The 19,865-nt window shown below is 47.4% G+C and overlaps 1 protein-coding gene across 1 annotated transcript; it reads left to right on the top strand.

The window, feature by feature from the left end:
- Positions 1-14,831: 14,831 nt before the first annotated feature.
- LOC119337596 lies at positions 14,832-17,457 on the top strand. Its single transcript, XM_037609756.1, has 3 exons — positions 14,832-15,137; positions 16,589-16,791; positions 16,889-17,457. Exons 1-3 carry the CDS (start codon positions 15,030-15,032, stop codon positions 17,151-17,153), a joined length of 576 nt encoding a protein of 191 aa, XP_037465653.1. The 5' UTR covers positions 14,832-15,029; the 3' UTR covers positions 17,154-17,457.
- Positions 17,458-19,865: the final 2,408 nt, after the last annotated feature.

Raw genomic sequence — 19,865 nt, forward strand, 5'->3', positions numbered from 1 at the left:
AAGTGGGCAAGCCATATATGGATTCTGAAGAAAGGGGATTTACATGAGATGCAAGATAAGCGCTAAATCTGGTACCGCACGGCTTCAGTACTATTTTTGGATTGAACTAAGCACAGGTGGAAGAAACTATGATGAACTTGGACGAACACAACGAACACCGACGAACTAGGGTGACCTAATGCAGATTAGAAGTGAGAAAAGATGAATACCTGGTGATGCTAATGAATAGTGGGTGGGTGCCGCGATCTCTGGTCACAATCAGGTTGATGCAGCGGCCAGGATGGAGCTGCTGGTGAAGATCGACAGGGGCGGCGGAGCTCTTGTAGCGGCAGTCGACGCGAGGAAGAAGAAGAGAGAGGGGTGGAGGTAAAAGTGAAAAGAGCCCCCCCCCCCGTGTCGTTGTCAAAATCGGAGGATCTCGGGTAGGGGGTCCCGAACTGTGTGTCTAAGGCTAATGGTAACAGGAGGCGGGGGACACAATGTTTACCCAGGTTTGGGCCCTCTCGATGGAGGTAATACCCTACCTCCTTCTTGATTGATCTTGATGATATGAGTATTACAAGAGTTGATCTACCACGAGATCGTAGAGGCTAAACCCTAGAAGCTAGCCTATGGTTATGATTGTTGTTGTCCTATGGACTAAACCCTCTGGTTTATATAGACACGGAGGAGGCTAGGGTTACACAGAGTCAGTTACAGAGAAAGGAATCTTCATATCCTAATCACCAAGCTTGCCTTCCACGCAAAGGAGAGTCCCATCCGAACACGGGATGAAGTCTTCTATCTTGTATCTTCATAGCCCAACAGTCTGGCATACGCATATAGTCCGGCTGTTCGAGGACCCCTTAATCCAGGACTCCCTCAGTAGCCCCTGAATCAGGCTTCAATGACGATGAGTCCAGCGCGCAGCTTGTCTTCGGCATTGCAAGGGGGGTTCCTTCTCCGAATACTCCAAAGTAGATCTTGAACACAAGAATCTTGTCCGGCTCTGCAAAACAAATTCCATGTACCACCAAGGAGAGAGTATAATACCCCACGAGTCTAATCTGCTGACAACTATAGCATGACATCACACCACGGCCCGGTCTTTATTCGAACCGTTTCTATCCTGCCCCTTCATATTTCGAGGCGCGGTTTCATTGGCACGTCTTGTCGAAGCAGAGATCGTGTCCCCTTATCACGGGATTCTCATCAATGCAGGCATGGGTAACCCAACCGTGCCATCAGCACGGCACTTAGGAAATAAGCGAGTTTTAGGGTGAACGGGGAGGCGCGCGATTTTTACTGCCTTTATAAAGGGATAAGGATTCCCCTCTTTCACCCACGCACTCTTCTTCCTCTGCTCATTCATCCTCGAGCTCCAACGCCCAAGCACCCATCTCTTCCGCCCTAAAAAGCACTCCAATCATGTCCGAATCTGGAGCTGGAGGCAAGTGGATGGCCTCCTCCGTCAAGGAGGACATCAAGAAGCTCCGGGAGGCCGGGTACTTGTCCAAAGACATGGCTCATCAGCTTCCGGCCAAGGGGCAGATCATTCCAACCCCGGAGCCCCAAGAAAGGGTGGTATTTCTCACCCACTTCATCCGCGGGCTGGGGTTCCCCCTCCACCCATTCGCCCGCGGACTGATGTTCTACTACGGGCTGGACTTCCACGACTTGGCCCCTAATTCCATCCTCAACATTTCGGCATTCATTGTCGTGTGTGAGGCCTTCCTCCGCATCCCACCTCACTTCGGCTTATGGCTGAAGACCTTCAATGTGAAGCCAAAGGTGGTGAGCGGCGAACAAGCGGAGTGCAGAGGCGCTATGGTGGGAAAAATACCCAATGTCACCTGGCCCGAAGGCTCCTTTGTGGAGACCGTAAAGGGGTGGAAATCGGGGTGGTTCTACATCACCGAGCCACGTGGCACCAACTAGGCGGTGATCCCCGAATTTCGATCCGGAGTCCCCATGCGGCTCACCTCCTGGCAAGAGAAGGGTTTAGCCTGGAGCTCAACGGAAGAAGTGACCGGGCTCCAGACATGTGTCCAGAACATGATTGACAAGAAAATCAAGCTTGTCAATGTGGTCCAGGTCATGCTCTTCCGCCGGATTCTTCCTTGCCAAATCCGGACTTGTAACCTGTGGGAGTTCGACCAAGCCAAGCACCAGACGTTGTTGGAGCTCTTCGATACGACATACGAAGACATCTGGAAGGTGCTTTTTAAGGCCGGCGACGTACCACCGCTCACGTCCGAAGATCGCGGGCTTAGCGTAAAATATCGGGCTAATCCGGTAAGTTTTTTTGTTAGCAAGGTATATCTTTTGCCGGCATATATGCGGGAGGAACCTAAGCCTCCATGCCAATCTTTCAGGCCTGGGTGACGATAGCGGAGCAGATCGAATGTCCAGCTCCTCTTCCTGAAGATCTAGAAATGCCTCTTCTGACGAAGATGTTGTTTCCGGCGCCTTATGAGGTGCCGGAGAATAAAGCCAAGAAGGCGACCAAGGGGACCAGAGGGGGTCTCCGCCGCAAGGGTGTCTCGGACGTGACGTCCAAAGACGCCGAGACGCCCTCCTTCACCGAAGACGACGACGAGGAGGAGGAGGCCCGTTCACCCCCCATTGGGGGGAAAAGAAGAGGAAGGCCTCCACACACGGGGAGGCCGAGGCGCCCAAGAAGGGAAAAATCTCCCTGCCGGACTACTCCGCCGCAGCCACCAGCAGCAGCGAGGAGTGGGGTCCCAGGGTCAAGCCCCTGGCCAAATCATAAGTATCCGGACGCGATAATATTTCTGGTTTTTTGACTTTATCGTTTTTTAATGTGTTAGACCATGCATCTACAGTCCGGCCCAATCCAACATCGAGCTCTCCTCCTCTTTGAAGGGGTCGTTGGATCCGTCAGCGATGAACAGCGAGTCCCTTCCAATGGCCACCTCCCATAAGGTTGCGTACAACACCGAGGTGTTGTCCCGGAGGATACCGGGCCAAGGGGAGGCCGTTCTGGTGATGACAGAGGAAAGAAGTCCGGTTGCCAAGCACATGGGGGGAAAGACCCCTATAGACCCCGACGATGAGGGCCGAGTCCAGTTCAGCCCTCAGTCGGGTATAGCTCCGGAGCCCCAAGTGGCTCCGAATTCGGGCAGGCAGCCCCTCCCGAATGAGGGGGGCAAGCCGCCTCCGCCGGTGACCTCTGTCCATCCAGAGGCAACGGACAGATTGCTGGAAGCGCTACAAGGTGCTTCCATTATGGAAGAACACCGTACTCTTATGAGTACGGTGATTGAGAAAGTCCAATCCGCCAAAAGCGGATTGACCGAAACCTGCATTAGCCTTCTAACAGGCTTTCAAGTAAGTAATATAGTTGTAAAAGAATATCACCTTATAGACAGTAGCCCCTGCTGCTCTGTTCGGTGTTCGGAAAGAAGAACCAAACAGAGGATCAAAATATTTTTCACGGGAGTCTAACATAAAATATCTGTGTGAATAAGCAGGCATCGCTGCTAGCCATTGCCGCTCATACTGCAGAGGTCTCTCGCTTGACGCCGAATCTGGAGCGGGCCGAGGAAGAACTCGGCCTCGTGAAGAAGCAATTGGAGGATAGCCAAGGTATGCACTAACCGGTGCTTTATATTTGGGAGGGATGAAAAGTTCGTACTGACTGAAGTGTCATGCCCTTTATTAGGGGCCGCGACCGAAGTAGCGGCCCTCAAGAAGGCATTTGGCCAAGGCCGAGGACAAAGCGGCTAAGGAACACGCCGCGCGCGAGAAGCAGGAGGCTCGGGTCAGCGAGGTCCAGTAAGAGCTCCAGGACACCGTCAAAAAGTACGAGTCCTTGGAGCGTAATTCGAAGACTCAAGAGTCCGAACTTGCCAAGGCCCGCCAGAGCGTGCAAGATGCCCGAGACGAAGCCCAGAGCACCCTCCGGGAAATCCAGGTGGCCCAGGATATTGCGGCGGGTAAGGCTTTTATTATGCAAAATAAAGTGTGTGAAGGAAGCGTTCCTTTTACTTACCCGAATTTGGATTTTTCCAGGAGCATTTGCAAATCTGCCACGCAGCATATCTGATGTTGCGGAGTTCTTAGGAGCCGAAGAAGGGAGCTCTACAGAGAAGTTGTTTTGGTCTCAATACCTTGGATCAGAACATTCGTCGCCCCTTAGCGACCAGCTAAAGCAGTTGGTCGAGCTGCACAAGGCGGTCGAAATGGCCATGAAGGACCTAATAGTCCGACTATGGCCTGCCGAGCCCATGCCTAGTAGCTACTTCGGACTCATGAAGTGGCTGCTCAGTGCCTGCCCTCGGCTTGATGCTATCAAGCGGTCGGTCTGCATTGAAGGTGCACGGATGGCTTTCGCCCGCGCCAAGACGCACTAGCGAAGATGGATGCCACAAAGTTGATGACCAGGGTTCGCCCGAGGGCAAGGAGCATCGCAAGCCCGAGAAGTACTATGACAGTGTCATGAAGGGATCCCACCTTGTGGCGGAGCAATGTTCTAAGGATATCATTTTCCCTTGAAAGCATTATTTTATCCTGTCCTGTAAAAATTGAACATGGTCTTTGTGTAATAAAATGCTTGTTATTTAAAATTTTACCTCCTATACGGCCGTTTATAAAATCTGAGAGTTGGCCAGTCGTCGGCTTCTGCCCCCACGTAGCTAGTATAGGGGTGTTCGGGGTAAATCTAAACACTCTTTATCCATATGTTTGGTCCTTTAAGGAAGTGTTTAGCACGACGAACAAGGCAATCGGACTATATGGCTTTATCACCCTCACTTAGCCATAGGATTTCTATAATTTTAAATTTTGGCGTAGCCCCTGGTATTCGGAAGGCCGAAGTTGGGGTGCTATACACGCCTAATCGGACAAAAACCGATTCCTCGCATAAAGCGGAGAAAATCTCAAACGATTTGAAGACCTCTCGAATAGCTGACCAACTCTCGCCGCATCATGACAGTCAGTTTTTGGCTTTCTCTACTGAGGTGCTCGTCCAGAAGAACCGGGACACAATTGCAGTAGTTCTCCCTTTACTACCCTAGCTGATATAGCGGAACGTAAGGTAGCAAGCACAGGAGCCGGGCAACCCAACTATTGACCAAAGACATGATTCGGAGCCGATGCATATAATGTTATAAGTTCAGGGTGCCGAACTGTACTGTGAAAGTGTTCGGACTTTCTTGCCGTGTTATGGGGTACGATGAAGCCCCTGGCGAATTAAGGCGTACCAGAATGTACGGGTGCAATTGAAAATAAATGGACAAGGAAAAATTTAAGTAATGGGCAAACGCTACAGATTATTTTTCATTGTAAGTTGATTGATACGTCAAGGCGTATCTATACAAAGTAGTGTAATAAGCAAATAAGGCTATTTAACATGCCACGACCAAGAGCGAGCTGCGTGCGGGTATTTTGAACAGGTATTACGATCGTTAGCAAAGACCACCTGGGTATTTCCTTGTATGTCCGAGCCCCTAGCTTTCTTGGCGTATCCGTCCCGCTACGGGTCCGATGAGTAGGTTTATCAAAAAAGGCCCTTGAGAGGTGAAAAAACTGAAAGAAAGAGAAAAAGTGAAGGTATGCGGATCCAGGAGCGGTTGAGCCGCATTGTGGACCGCAGTCTAGTTGTGCCTCCGTCCATGCCCATGGTATTTCAAGTACGTAGTTATGTACGCGCGACATGAATTTCGCCGCTTTGTTGGGGCTGGGACGAAGGCCGGATGTCTAGCTGGGCTCTGGACGAGCCGAATGGTCCTGTTGAAGAGTAGCGTGGACCCGCTTAACGGTGTCTGGGGGCTTTATTGCCGAATTGAGGTTTTGCCTAAGGAGGCTATTCTGTACTTCTTCCGCAAGGGCCGCGGTGTGCTCCTCGGTACGGAGGGAGCACTCCGTATTTCCATTAACTGTTATAACACCGCGGGGTCCGGGCATCTTGAGCTTAAGGTAGGGATAATGCGGCACCGCATTGAAACGGGCAAATGCGGTTCGTCCAAGTAGTGCGTGATAACCACTGCGGAATGGGACGATATCGAAGAGTAGATCTTCGCTTCGGAAATTATCCGGGGATCCGAAGACCACTTCCAGTGTGATTGAGCCCGTGCAGCAGGCCTCTACACCTGGTATGACACCTTTAAAGGTGGTTTTGGTGGGCTTGATCCTTGAGGGATCGATACCCATTTTGCGCATTGTATCCTGATAAAGAAGGTTCAGGCTGCTACCACCGTCCATGAGGATGCATGTGAGGTGGAATCCGTCGATGATAGGGTCAAGCACCAGTGCGGCTGAACCACCATGACGGATACTGGTCGGATGGTCCCTTCGATCGAAGGTGATCGAACAGGAGGACCACGGGTTGTATTTTGGGGCGACTGGCTCCATCGCATAGACGTCCCTTTAGTGCGCGCTTCCGCTCCCTTTTGGGGATATGGGTAGCATATATTATATTCACTGTTTTCACTTGGGAAGGAAACTTCTTCTGTCCCCCTGTGTTCGGCAGTCGGGGTTCCTCGTTGTCGTCACTTTGCGATCCCTTTGCCTTGTTTTCGGCATTTAACTTGTCGGCCTATTTAAAGACCCAACATTCTCTGTTGGTGTGATTGGCTGGTTTATCGGGGGTGCCGTGGATTTGACATGGACGATCGAGTATGCGGTCCAGACTGGACGGACCCGAATTGTTTCTTTTAAATGGCTTTTTCCACTGACCGGACTTAGAGCCACTGAATCCGGCATTGACGGTCGTATCCTCGGCGTTATCGCCATTATTTCGACGCTTGTGTCTGTTGCGTCGGGGCTTGCCATTGCTATCTCTGGCTTCAGAAGTGCCAGGTTTACTTGAGGTGTTGTTGCTACGAGCTAGCCAGCTATCCTCGCCCGCACAAAAGCAAGTCATGAGCGTTGTGAGGGCTGCCATGGACTTCCGCTTCTCTTGGTCGAAGTGTCGGGTGAGCCACTCGTCACGGATATAATGCTTAAAGGCCGCTAGGGCTTCTGCATCCGGACAGTCGACAATTTGGTTCTTTTTAGTTAAGAACCGAGTCCAGAATTTCCTGGCTGACTCTCCAGGCTGTTGGATTATATGACTTAAGTCATCGGCATCCAGAGGTCGGACATAAGTGCCCTGGAAGTTGTCGAGGAATGCGTCTTCTAGGTTCTCCCAACTGCCAATAGAGTTTTCTGGCATACTGTTCAACCAGTGCCTAGCTGGCCCTTTGAGTTTTAGCAGGAGATACTTGATGGCGTGGAGATCATCGTCGCGGGCCATATGTATATGGAGAAGGAAGTCCTTGATCCATACCGCGGGATTTTTTGTTCCATCATATGATTCAATGTTTACAGGTTTAAACCTTCTGGGAATTCATGCTCCATTACTTCATCAGTGAAGCAGAGGGGGTGTGCAGCACCTCTGTGTCAGGCTATGTCCGGACGTAGCTCGAATGGAGCCGGTCTGTGGTATTCGACCCAGACAGGTTTGTGCTTGTTATATCCGGCTTGGCGGCCGTCGTTGCATGTTGGGGCGCACCCCCGCGATCCATGGATCGATCTGATTTTTCCTGCTCTATTTTCCAAATCGTACCGCAGGTCATGTGTGTATCCCCGAGCTGTTGTGTTTGTTCAGCGAGGCAGTGCTGGCTGGTGCTCGTGTTGGATTGCCGTTTTATCTCGGCCACGTGGTGATCTGTCAGCCGCATTATGTGTTGGTAGTGCTGGCTCTAACGCCTCGTCATCGAATTGAGGTAGTAATTTGCGCTTCGAGTAACTTTTGGTTGGGCGTTCGAGTCCATATTCCTCGGCTGCCAGGACCTTAGTCCATCTATAAGTGAGCAGATCTTGATCAGCTCGAAGCTGTTGCTGCTTCTTCTTTAGGCTTTTTGCAGTGGCTATAAGCCGGCGCTTCAAACGCTCCTACTCAACGGGATCCTCAGGCACGATAAATTCTTTGTTGCTGAGGCTCACCTCGTCCTCGGAGAGGGGCATGTAATTGCTGTCCTCTGAGTCATCGTTCACGGCCTGTTCATCGGGGCTGGCTCGCCCATCTCCCCGTTCAGCCTGTTCAAAACTTGGCTTGGTGGGGTCTTCGTTGTCTTCGGCATCATCCGGAGTGCTATTCTCTCTTGTACTGGTATCACTATTTTTACCATGGCGTGATTTAGAGCGGCGCCACTGACGTCGGCACTTAGACTGCTTCTCAGGAAGTTTGTCATCAACTACATCTTTTATGTCATCGCCATTGTCTTCTTTGTGTGTATCCACCATGTATATATCGTATGAGGAGGTGGCTGTCCAGCGCCCTGTGGACGGTGGTTCCTGGTCTTCTCCAGCATCGTCGTCCATACCGTCGATGTCTTCGGAGTCTAAATCAAGCATGTCGGTTAAATCGTCGACAGTGGCTATCAAGTGGGTGGTGGATGGGCAACGAAGTCCTTCGTCGTCCGCTTCCCACTCCAGCCGGACATAGTTCGGCCAAGAATCTCCTGACAAGGAGAGGGACTTTAATGAGTTTAACACATCACCTAAGGGTGAGTGTTGGAAGATGTCCGCGGAGGTGAACTCTAAGATCGGCGCCCGGTCAGATTCAATGGGTGCGGAAACACGCGGTTCGGAGCCTATGGACGGAGACGAGTCCGAGGCTCCGATGACACAGGACTCATTGGAGGTCACATCTGTGTCCGGCTCTAGTGTCGTTGAATCTGCGGCTTCCGTGGCGGGGTTGAGCCTCCCGTCCTCGGATGGCACGCTCTGCTCTGGATCTAGGGCCAGTGCGGTTACAGGTGCAATCTCCCGCACACCATCTGATGACAGATTTAGGTCATGTTAATCGTGGCGGTGGAGCGGGGCTGTCATAGGCTCAAATCCGTCGAAGATCAAGTCTCCACGGATGTCGGCGGTGTAGTTCAAGCTTCCAAACCTGACCTGATGATGTCTACTACACAACCTTCTTCTTGTAGACGTTGTTGGGCCTGCAAGTGCACAGGTTTATAGGACAGTAGCAAATTTCCCTCAAGTGGATGACCTAAGGTTTATCAATCCGTAGGAGGCGTAGGATGAAGATGGTCTCTCTCAAACAACCCTGCAACCAAATAACAAAGAGTCTCTTGTGTCCCCAACACACCCAATACAATGGCAAATTGTATAGGTGCACTAGTTCGGCGAAAAGATGGTGATACAAGTGCAATATGGATGGTAGATATAGGTTTTTGTAATCTGAAAATATAAAAATAGTAAGGTAACTAATGATAAAAGTGAGCGTAAACGGTATTGCAATGATAGGAAACAAGGCCTAGGGTTCATACTTTCACTAGTGCAAGTTCTCTCAACAATAATAACATAGATAAATCATATAACAATCCCTCAACATGCAACAAAGAGTCACTCCAAAGCCACTAATAGCGGAGAACAAACGAAGAGATTATGGTAGTGTACGAAACCACCTCAAAGTTATTCTTTCGGATCAATCTATTCAAGAGTTCGTACTAGAATAACACCTTAAGACACAAATCAACCAAAACCCTAATGTCACCTAGATACTCCATTGTCACCTCAAGTATCCGTGGGCATGATTATACGATATGCATCACACAATCTCAGATTCATCTATTCAACCAACACAAAGTACTTCAAAGAGTGCCCCAAAGTTTCTACCGGAGAGTCAAGACGAAAACGTGTGCCAACCCCTATGCATAGGTTCATGGGCGGAACCCGCAAGTTGATCACCAAAACATACATCAAGTGGCACGTGAAATCCCATTGTCACCACAGATAAACACGGCAAGACATACATCAAGTGTTCTCAAATCCTTAAAGACTCAATCCGATAAGATAACTTCAAGAGGAAAACTCAATTCATCACAAGAGAGTAGAAGGGGAGAAACATCATAAGATCCAACTATAATAGCAAAGCTCGCAATACATCAAGATCGTGCCAGAGAGAGAACACGAGAGAGAGAGAGAGATCAAACACATAGCTATTGGTACATAACCTCAGCCCCGAGGGTGAACTACTCCCTCCTCGTCATGGATAGCGTCGAGATGATGAAGATGGCCACCGGTGAGGGATTCCCCCTCCGGCAGGGTGCCGGAACAGGCTCCCGAGAGGTTTTTGGTGGCTACAGAGGCTTGCGGCAGTGGAACTCCCGATCTATCTTATGTATCAATGTTTTCAAGGTATAAGGCAATATATAGGCGAAAGAAGTCGGTCGGGGGAGCCTCGAGGGGCCCACGAGAGGGTAGGGCGCGCCCCCCTGTCTCGTGGCCTCCTCGATGATCTTCTGACGTGAACTCCAAGTCTCCTAGATCATATTCTTCCTAAAAATCACGCTCCCGAAGGTTTCATTCCGTTTGGACTCCGTTTGATATTCCTTTTCTTCGAAATACTGAAACAGGCAATAAAACAGCAATATGGGATGGGCCTCCGGTTAATAGGTTAATCCCAAAAGTAATATAAAAGTGTATAATAAAGCCCGTAATCATTCAAAACAGATAATAAAATAGCATGAATGCTTCATAAATTATAGATACGTTGGAGATGTATCACCTGACGGCCAGGGGCGTAGCTGTTGATCTGCTCCAGATGGCCAAGCCAGTTGGCCCGCAGTGCGAAGCCGCCGAATACGAAGATCTGTCCGGGGAGAAAAACTTCACCCTGGACGGCGTTGTTCTAGATGATTGAAGGAGCCATCGAGCCTTATGGTGGCGACACAGTGGAACTCTCAATGAAAGCACCAATGTCAGTGTCAAAACCGGCGAATCTCGGGTAGGGGGTCCCGAACTGTGCGTCTAAGGCTAATGGTAACAGGAGGCGGGGGACACAATGTTTACCCAGGTTCGGGCCCTCTCGATGGAGGTAATACCCTATTTCCTGCTTGATTGATCTTGATGATATGAGTATTACAAGATTTGATCTACCACGAGATCGTAGAGGCTAAACCCTAGAAGGTAGCCTATGGTTATGATTGTTGTTGACCTACGGACTAAACCCTGCGGCTTATATAGACACCGGAAGGGGCTAGGGTTACATAGAGTTGGTTACAGAGAAAGGAATCTTCATATCCTAATCACCAAGCTTGCCTTCCACGCAAAGGAGAGTCCCATCCGGGCACGGGACAAAGTCTTCTATCTTGTATCTTCACAGCCCAACAGTCCGGCATACGCATATAGTCCGGCTGTCTGAGGACCCCTTAATCTAGGACTCCCTCACCCCCCCTCCCCGTCCCTGTTTATAAGGAAACAAAAATGGCATGCACAGAAATCGAGGAGGGACCATGCTTGTCTCAACAGTAAAGACGCCTCGATTCTTGGGCGGCCAGTTAATGCAAAAGATCCGTTGTGATGTCATGGGGTTTTTATGGACTTATTTTGTGTGACGTCATGGCGGGTTACAGTGGTTTATTTAAGGTTAAGCTTTGAAAAGATGACTCGCCAACTGAGGCAATGAAGATTGACATGAACAAGTTCAAATCAATCTGGGGCCTAATGTTGGGATATAATCCGCGGTGTGACCCGCCCAGGAGGGGCCGGGTTATACTATTGGCGACTCATGAAATGAAAGGCCTAGATGGGCCTGCGGAGACATGAAGACTAGAGACGACGTAAGGTGCGGGCCTGTTGAAGGCCCAAGACACGGAGGTGTAAGCCGCTAGGTGGTGACTCGCCTAGTAAGGCAAGGTGACTTAGAAACTTAGTTGGTCACATTGTGTGATCCGGCTTGGACTCTTGTAAGCCCCGGGCCTCGACCTGTGTATATAAAGGCGAGACCCTGCGGCGGGTTAAAAAAACAATTGATCGAGAGATAGGTCAAGTGATTCCACTCCCTTGTAATCGATATCCAGTCAATACAACTCAAAGTAGGACGTAGGCTTTTACCTCGTTGCGAGGGGCCGAACCTGGGTAAACCTTGTGTCCTTTGTCTTTCTTAACCCCTTCGAGCTAACCTACGTCGCGATGGCTCCACACCTAAGTCCTTTCACAAGGGCATCTGCCATGACAAAACCACGATACCCTCCACCAACAATCACGCTCCATGGCAAGCTGAATCCACCGGTACTATCCATACCAACAACAGTCCTGGGGAAGTTTTGTTTAATTTATATTTTGATTTGATTTTGGGCATGGAACCGGGCATCCCGATTACCAGCCACTTTCTCATGAATGACAAGTGAATAAACAGTCATCATGAGAATAACCCACCTAGCATGGAAGATACTGATAGCCCCTAGTCGCTACATGAGCGATTCGGGCATACAAAACAGATTATTATTTGAAGGTTTAGAGTTTGGCACATGCAAATTTACTTGGAAGGGCCGGTAAATACCGCATATAGGTATGTATGGTGGACTCATATGGAACAACTTTGGGTTTAAGGAAGTGGATGCACGAGCAATATTCCCGCTTAATACAAGTGAAGGCTAGCAAAAGATTGAGGAGTGACCAACTAGAGAGCGACAACGGTCATAAACATGTATTGAGATTAATGAACATTGAATGCAAGCACGAGTAGGATATAAATCACCATGAATATAAATATCATGGAGGCTATGTTGTGTTTGATTCAACTACATGCGTGAGCATGTGCCAAGTCAAGCCACTTAAATCATTCAAAGGAGGATACCATCCTATCACACTACATCATAATCATTTTAAATTACATGTTGGCACACAAGACAAACCATTATCCACTCCTAGCTAATTAAGCATGGCATGAGTAACTATAATCTGTAATTGTCATTGCAAACATGTTTCATTCATAATGAGCTGAATCAGGAATGATGAGCTAATATATTTACAAAAACAAAATAGGTCGAGTTCGTACTAGCTTTTCTCCATCTCAATCATTTCATCATATATCGTCAGTATTGCCTTTCACTTGCACGACCGAACGGTGTGAATAATAATAAGAGTGCACGTGTATTGGACTAAGCTGGAATCTGCAAACATTTATTCAGAGGAGAAGACAAGGTAATATGGACTCTTTATTACATCAACAATAATGCATATGAGAGCCACTCAACATTTTCATCATGGTCTTCTCCTTACGACCCAAAGAAAAAGAAAAAGAATTTCAAAGAAACACACTGAAATATTTTTGGAGTTTTTGTTTTTCTGAAGAAAGTAAAACGAAAACGACAAAAACTATTTACACGGAAAAGCTCCCAACAAGCAAAAGAAGAACGAGAAATCTTTTTGGGTTTTCTTTTAATACTACTACTAAATAAACTAGAAAGAAAAACTAAAAAGAAGTGAGAACTATTTTTTGAATATTCTCAAAGTTTTTCAAACACGCAAGAGGAAAGCAAGAAAAATAAACTAATATAGATAATACAATGAAAATTATGAACACCGACAACTGAAATGAGTGTGTGAACATGAATGTAATGTCGGTGAGAAATACGTACTCCGCCAAGCTTAGGCTTTTGGCCTAAGTTGGTCTAGGGCCACGGCTGGCCTGGCGGATATGCATAGTCCTAGTTGGGGTTGTACTGAGTTGGGCCGCTACGCTTGGAGGGCTGCAGCATGAAGGCGAGCGGCCTTCCCTGCTCTCTTATACTCATCTGCCTCCTCTCTGGTTATGAAGTATCTTCATTTTACCTGAAAGTCAAAGAAGGCAGGAGCGAGAAGCGTAATATAGAAGACACACTCCTTGTCAAAGATTAGTCGATACTAGAGGGGTTGTTCGCTCCTCTCAAGAAACTGGTAACGTACCATAGCATCAGAATCAAGGTAAGCAGGTGGTAACTCTAGGTAACGTCCATAGCATCAGAATCAAGGTAAGCAGGTGGTAACTCAATGTCATTTTCTCTTATAGGTACCCCAAGATAATTAGCAAACCGGGTGGCATAAATCCCACCAAAGAAATCTTCATCTTTAGCATTATTATGTAACCTCCTTGCAATAATAGCCCCCAAGTTATATCGTTTATCACCCATTACGGCACGCTTGAGGACACTAAGATTTGATGCACAAAGGTGGTTATGATCATGTTTACCATTAATGCATCTACCTATAAAGAGAGCAAAATAATGTATAGCAAGAAAGTGAATGCTCCCTATAGTAGCTTGTGTTACATTTCTAGTTTCTGCCCTAGTTATGTTAGCAAGGAAATCAATGCAATCAGCTTTAAGAGGTTCACTATGAATACCCCATTGCGGTATTTTGCATTCTTACTTTTGGCACTCTTACTTTTTGACAATACATCACAAATGTCATTCCGTGGCAAAAGTAATAGATTTCATTTCATTTTTGCCACTCTTAGATTTTGACAATGTATCACAATTGCCACTCTCAAATTATTGCTTTTGCCATTAAATGGCAATTGTGATGTATTGTCAAAAACTAAGAGTGGCAAAAGTGAAATGTCAAATTCTAGAGTGGCATAAGCAAAGTGGTCAAAAACTAAATTGGCATAGTAAAGTGGTCAAAAGCTAGAGTGGAAAAAACGGAACGGCGTTTCGGTGCCCGGGTGCATCTGCACCCGGTCAAAAAAAAATCGTAAAAAATTCAGAAAAATTCAAAAAATTCCAAAAAAAATTTGGGTGGTAGACAATTTGATGCGTGAGGTACGCTCCAATTTTCAAAACATTTGGACTTCTGTGCAGCTCTCAGCAAAAAAACCAAATCGAAGGTCAGTATTTATTTTGATTTTTTTCGTGAGCGCAGGTGCAGATGAGCTCGGGCTCAAATTCGAATTTTCCGGAAAAAACAAAGTTTTTCCATCAACAAGTGAGCTACTCTCCCAAACCCCAAACCGGTCGCGGAAAAAGAGGGGAGGTGTGGGCTCCCTCCCTCCCCAAGACCAGACCCCTGTCTTTTCTTTGTTCGATTCCCACTCCACTCGGCGGATTCCTCGCAGTTTCCTTTCTCTCCTTTGCGGACGTGGGCCCGCCGGACCGACCCTTTCATCAGTCCTCCACTCCCCGCTACTCTTCACACTCACTCACTCACACTTCGCCTTCTTTCCCCATCCCCAGGCGGCGGCGGCGGCGGCGGCGGCCCCCTCGTTCCCACTCTCACTCTCCCAGCATCCGGGCTCCAGAGCGGAGAGACGGTAGAGCGAGCGAGAGATGGGGGGGACGAGGAGCTGGAGCTCTCTGCTGGTGCACATTCTGGTGATCGCCCTCTGCCTCACCGCCTTCGGCTTCGCCATCGCCGCCGAGCGCCGCCGCAGCACGGTACTGTACGCGTCCTTCTCTCTTCCTGCAAGTGCCCCCGGCCGCCGCGCGTCTCTGGATCGGACGGATCCCGAGAGGCCGGGCGTAGATCATCTGCGATTTTGTCTGAACCACCGAGGGTTCTTGCGTAGGGCATTCCTGCCGTCGGTTGGTTGGTGGAGAAAAGTTGGATTAGGTTTTGTTTGAGCACATATCTATCTTTTTTTTTTTTTGAGGATCGGGTTTGGTGATAGATGGTACTAGTATCGGAAGCAGGTCAGCCCAGCCCGATTTGTTAAAACTGCTACAGTAGTTTTATTTATTTTGAAGAAAAAAACTTGTCATCTCGCACGAGTTCGTATTTGCTCAGCTGATACACGAGCGTTCAGGTTCAACCGTTCACTGCTCCGGTGAGAAACGCAGGTGCTTTGGGAACTTTGTGTACTTGTATTTCGTTCAGGCTGTAAAGATTTGAACCCAAATCGTCCCATCTCTAAACAAGTTTGGTTTCTACAGTATATATTTGGCGTCTTTGATTTCCAGTAACGCAATAATAGGGAACATTTAGGTGCAATATCATGCCCACTTGAATTCTACATGATTGAATTTGCACCAAAAGTTGTTCGGTTGCGGCCTTGGAAAAATAAAGGAACCTAGTGAATTCAGAGAGCTTTTGCAAGCTGAATGTAATCCAGGTGTTTGATCATTTTAAATGATCTTTGTTCAAAAAAAGGAACCTGCCCAAAATGGTCGAGTTAATTGGAAAATACTTATGAATGTAGTGTAAATGAATCAGTTGGAAAAAATCATGTGGGATGCAAACCTGAAACAAGCAGCTCACTGTCCACGCAGGAAGAACTCTACCCATCTCATCCTTAATGTTAACCTAGAAGGTACTGTACTAGTCAATCTGCTCATCTCAGCTACAATCATTGGTTCAAACCTAGATTCTTCTGTATTGAAATGAAGTGTACATATTTTAGCCGAGGCTTTGTGAGGTCTAGTCCACCATATTCAAGGGCATCTACCTTGAGAAGATTTCTCATTTGGCCCATGGAGGAGCTAATCCGTGGATCATGACGGAGAGGAAACGGGCTGGACTTGAATGGCAGATTGATCTTCCGCAGCCGCGGAGTGGCATGAGAGATATTTTCTCCACATATAATCAGCTGATAATCTTATCAGTAGTAGTTAACTTTGAACAGTTTTTTTCATTTGGTGATACCAAATAGTCGAAGTGTTTCTGTTTTTATTTACACATCAATTCTTCTTATCGAAAACCGATCAACATTGGCAGCTAACTATGTCAATTACAGCAAAAGTTTCAATTCTTTTTAGCAGCTTTATGCAAGGTAAATGACCTGGATGATGGGCTGCATCATCCTGGCCTATTTCCCCCTTGATTAGTTTCTGTCTGTTTTATACTTCTGCTGATCATGAATAACTTATCACTTACTTTCTTGTCACAACAGGGTTCGATAGTCACAGACATCAACAACTCCACATATTGCACTTATGACTCCGATATTTCCACCGGCTATGGTGTCGGCGCCTTCCTATTTCTCCTCTCGGGCCAATCACTCCTTATGGGAGTTACAAAGTGCATGTGCTTTGGGCAACCGCTGGCACCCGGTGGAAGCAGAGCCTGGTCCATTATCTACTTTGTATCTTCATGGTAATTCCTATGCCCCACAGGAAACAATTCTTTTCTTTCACTGCCCAAGTTATGTTACCCTTTAATATGTAACGAGCATTTACCTGCACATCATCAGGATCACATTCATAATCGCCGAGTCCTGCCTGATCGCCGGAGCGACAAAGAACGCGTACCACACCAAGTACAGGCACATGATATACGCGGGGAGCTGGACCTGCGACTCTCTGCGGAAAGGGGTGTTCATCTCGGGGGCGGTCTTTGTGGTGTTCACCATGACCCTGAACGTGTACTTCTACATGTACTACACGAAATCGACGCGCCAGGCCGCCAAAAAGACCAACAAGGCCACCGCCAATGTCGGCATGGCTGGCTACGCATGACGAGGGAGAAGGACTCTGGTTTGATGGAACTTGCTTGAGTGCTGGATTTAGATAGATATTCTGGAGCAGAACGTAGTAGTTTCTGGAAAATGTAGCGTGTGGTATGGCTCTCTATGATCAGATCAGATGTGTTTGTTCAGGCCTAGTTCTCGTCTTGCCTGATCTACAGAATATTTGATGTCCAAGACAGCGGCATTGTGATACTCCTAGATCCAAGTTGTGAGAGTGAGCATGATCATATGAGAGGGGTGAACCGGATGGTCCACTGCCAACAGGCTAAGATTTTTTAATTTTTTTTGAGAAACGCAATACAGACGCTCACTACTATGAACGCATGCCCCGTGTGAGCATGTCCTGAGAGACTGATCCGAATTGAAATTGACAAAGTCACCACGGGGGTTCCACTATTGACAAAAATGTCGTCTCCTATGAGAAAACCTCTTTATTAGAAACATAAATGCTAAACCTATAGTTTGATCCCTCGTGAGCCGAGAGTACAGTCATCCTCCTGTGAGTCTACGACCTCACAGGGTTGGTTCTGACAAAGTAAGAAGTCAACCCCAACAACGGGCGGCCTATCCTTGTTAGCTTTGCTAGGGCAGGATAGTATATCCCACATGATGGACTAATAATAGATGACCATGGATTTGTTGAAATTTACGAAGCCTACTTACGCATGACAGGTAAATTGAATTGTAAGGACGAAAGATGCAGTTTCTTCTATTTTTTTGAAACAGAGACATTTAGTTTTGTCTCATCTATTAATTAAAAAGAGAATAAAATTTGTGTTACAAAGACCCCCTTAGGGTGTGAGCGTGAGCATGATCATATGAGAGGGGTGAGCCGGATGGTCCACTGCCAACAGGCTAAGATTTTTTTTTCAAAAAAAATTGAGAAACGCAATACAGACACTCACTACTGTGAACGCATGCATGCGCCGAGCACATCCGGGTATTGCATGCACGCACCCTCCGTGTGAGCACGTCCGTGAGACTGATCTGAAGGGTATTGAGATTGACAAAGTCATCACGGGCGTTCCACTATTGACAAAATTTGAGAAACGCAATACAGACACTCACTACTATGAATGCATGCATGCGCTGTGAGCATGTCCGGGTATTGCATGCACGCACCCCTGTATGAGCACGTCCGTGAGACTGATCTGAAAGGTATTAAGATTGACAAAGTCATCACGGGCGTTCCACTATTGACAAAAACATCGTTCCGCTATTGACAAAAACATCGTCTCCTATCGGGAAAACATGACATCTTTATTAGAAACATAAATGTCAAACCTATAGTTTGATCCCTCGTGAGCCGAGAGTACAACCATCCTCCTTCTACGACCCCACAAGGTTGGTTCTGACAAAGTAAGAAGTCAACCCCAACAACGGGCGGCCTGGTCATGGATTTGATCCATGAAATGATGAATGGAGCTCCGGCCACAATATCAGCGAAGGACAACTAGTAAATCCGATCCCCTATACGTCCGCAGACGGGCCCTCGTATTTTCCTCCCGGCATTCACATATCTCAAATCCAGACTCTCAAGTCTATGCAAATTCATGCACGTTGATCATACAAGCCAATGTCGCACGTAAATAGCAAATGTTGGTACGAAGCATAGATGACGTTTACATAAAATTTATTTTAAGTGCCAAACTCAAGCATTGGTTCCTTGGTTGCCATTGTGGGTTCACATATGCTCCACAAGATCATTGAGATTCTGATGCATCTGCAAAAAGTTCATAAGCTGAGCCGCATCTTGATCTTCCGGGATTTCCACTTGTTCTCCAGGTGTTTCGAAAACATGGGTTTGGGCTACACCATCACCCTCATCCTCGACAACCATATTGTGCAGAATAACATAACATGTCATCAGATGCCACAGGTTTCTGATTCCCACATCATTGCAGCGCTCCGCACAATTCTTCAACGAGTCTGAAGCACACCAAATGCCCTCTCCACACCATTCCTAGCCGCTTCTTACATTGTTGCAAAGTGGCTCTGTTTATTGCCATGCGGTTCGGATATGGTCTTCACAAACGCCGCCCACTGAGAATAAGAGCAATGAGGAGGCAATGGTGAGGTTTGCGAGGAAAAATCCGCATCTCATGCAGTACAAGGCGGAGCTCTTCTAAAAGGGGGACCATGAGCACCAAAAAGCAAGGCGCGAGAAGGACAAGTATTCCGACAACCAGATCAAGGTCGAGTCCAGCGACGAAGTTCAGCAAAAGGACGCAGCATGACAAGGGTAGTGATATTTAGGAATCGCTCACACTATGTTTAAAGTTTTAAATGTTTGCAAGTTTAGACCATGGCAGTGTGATCAATGTAGCTTGGATGTTTGCAAGATTGAATGTTTGGAACTTTGGGTTTATATCATCTGTTGCACTGCGCTCAAACATAAAACTGATGTCCAAACCTCACTGTTTGGTGCCCTAAAATACATCATGCATGCCCTTAAATACATCATCGGTTGGAGATGCTCTTACAAGAATGGTGATGCATGGCCTACCTATGCAGGATATTGACGCCCAATAAATTGATCTAATCCACCAACTCGCAGTTTCATATGCGTGTACATTATGGCTTGGCATTAGCAAGTATCCAGAGCCTTAGGGTTGTTAGTTAGTATGTCCACGGGCTTGTGGTATATGACTAATTTACAAAAAAAAATCCAAACATTTATCTCAGGGAACTCTGCACACCG

This window comes from Triticum dicoccoides, chromosome 7B (genome assembly GCF_002162155.2).
Source record: "Triticum dicoccoides isolate Atlit2015 ecotype Zavitan chromosome 7B, WEW_v2.0, whole genome shotgun sequence".
Lineage (NCBI taxonomy): Eukaryota > Viridiplantae > Streptophyta > Magnoliopsida > Poales > Poaceae > Triticum > Triticum dicoccoides.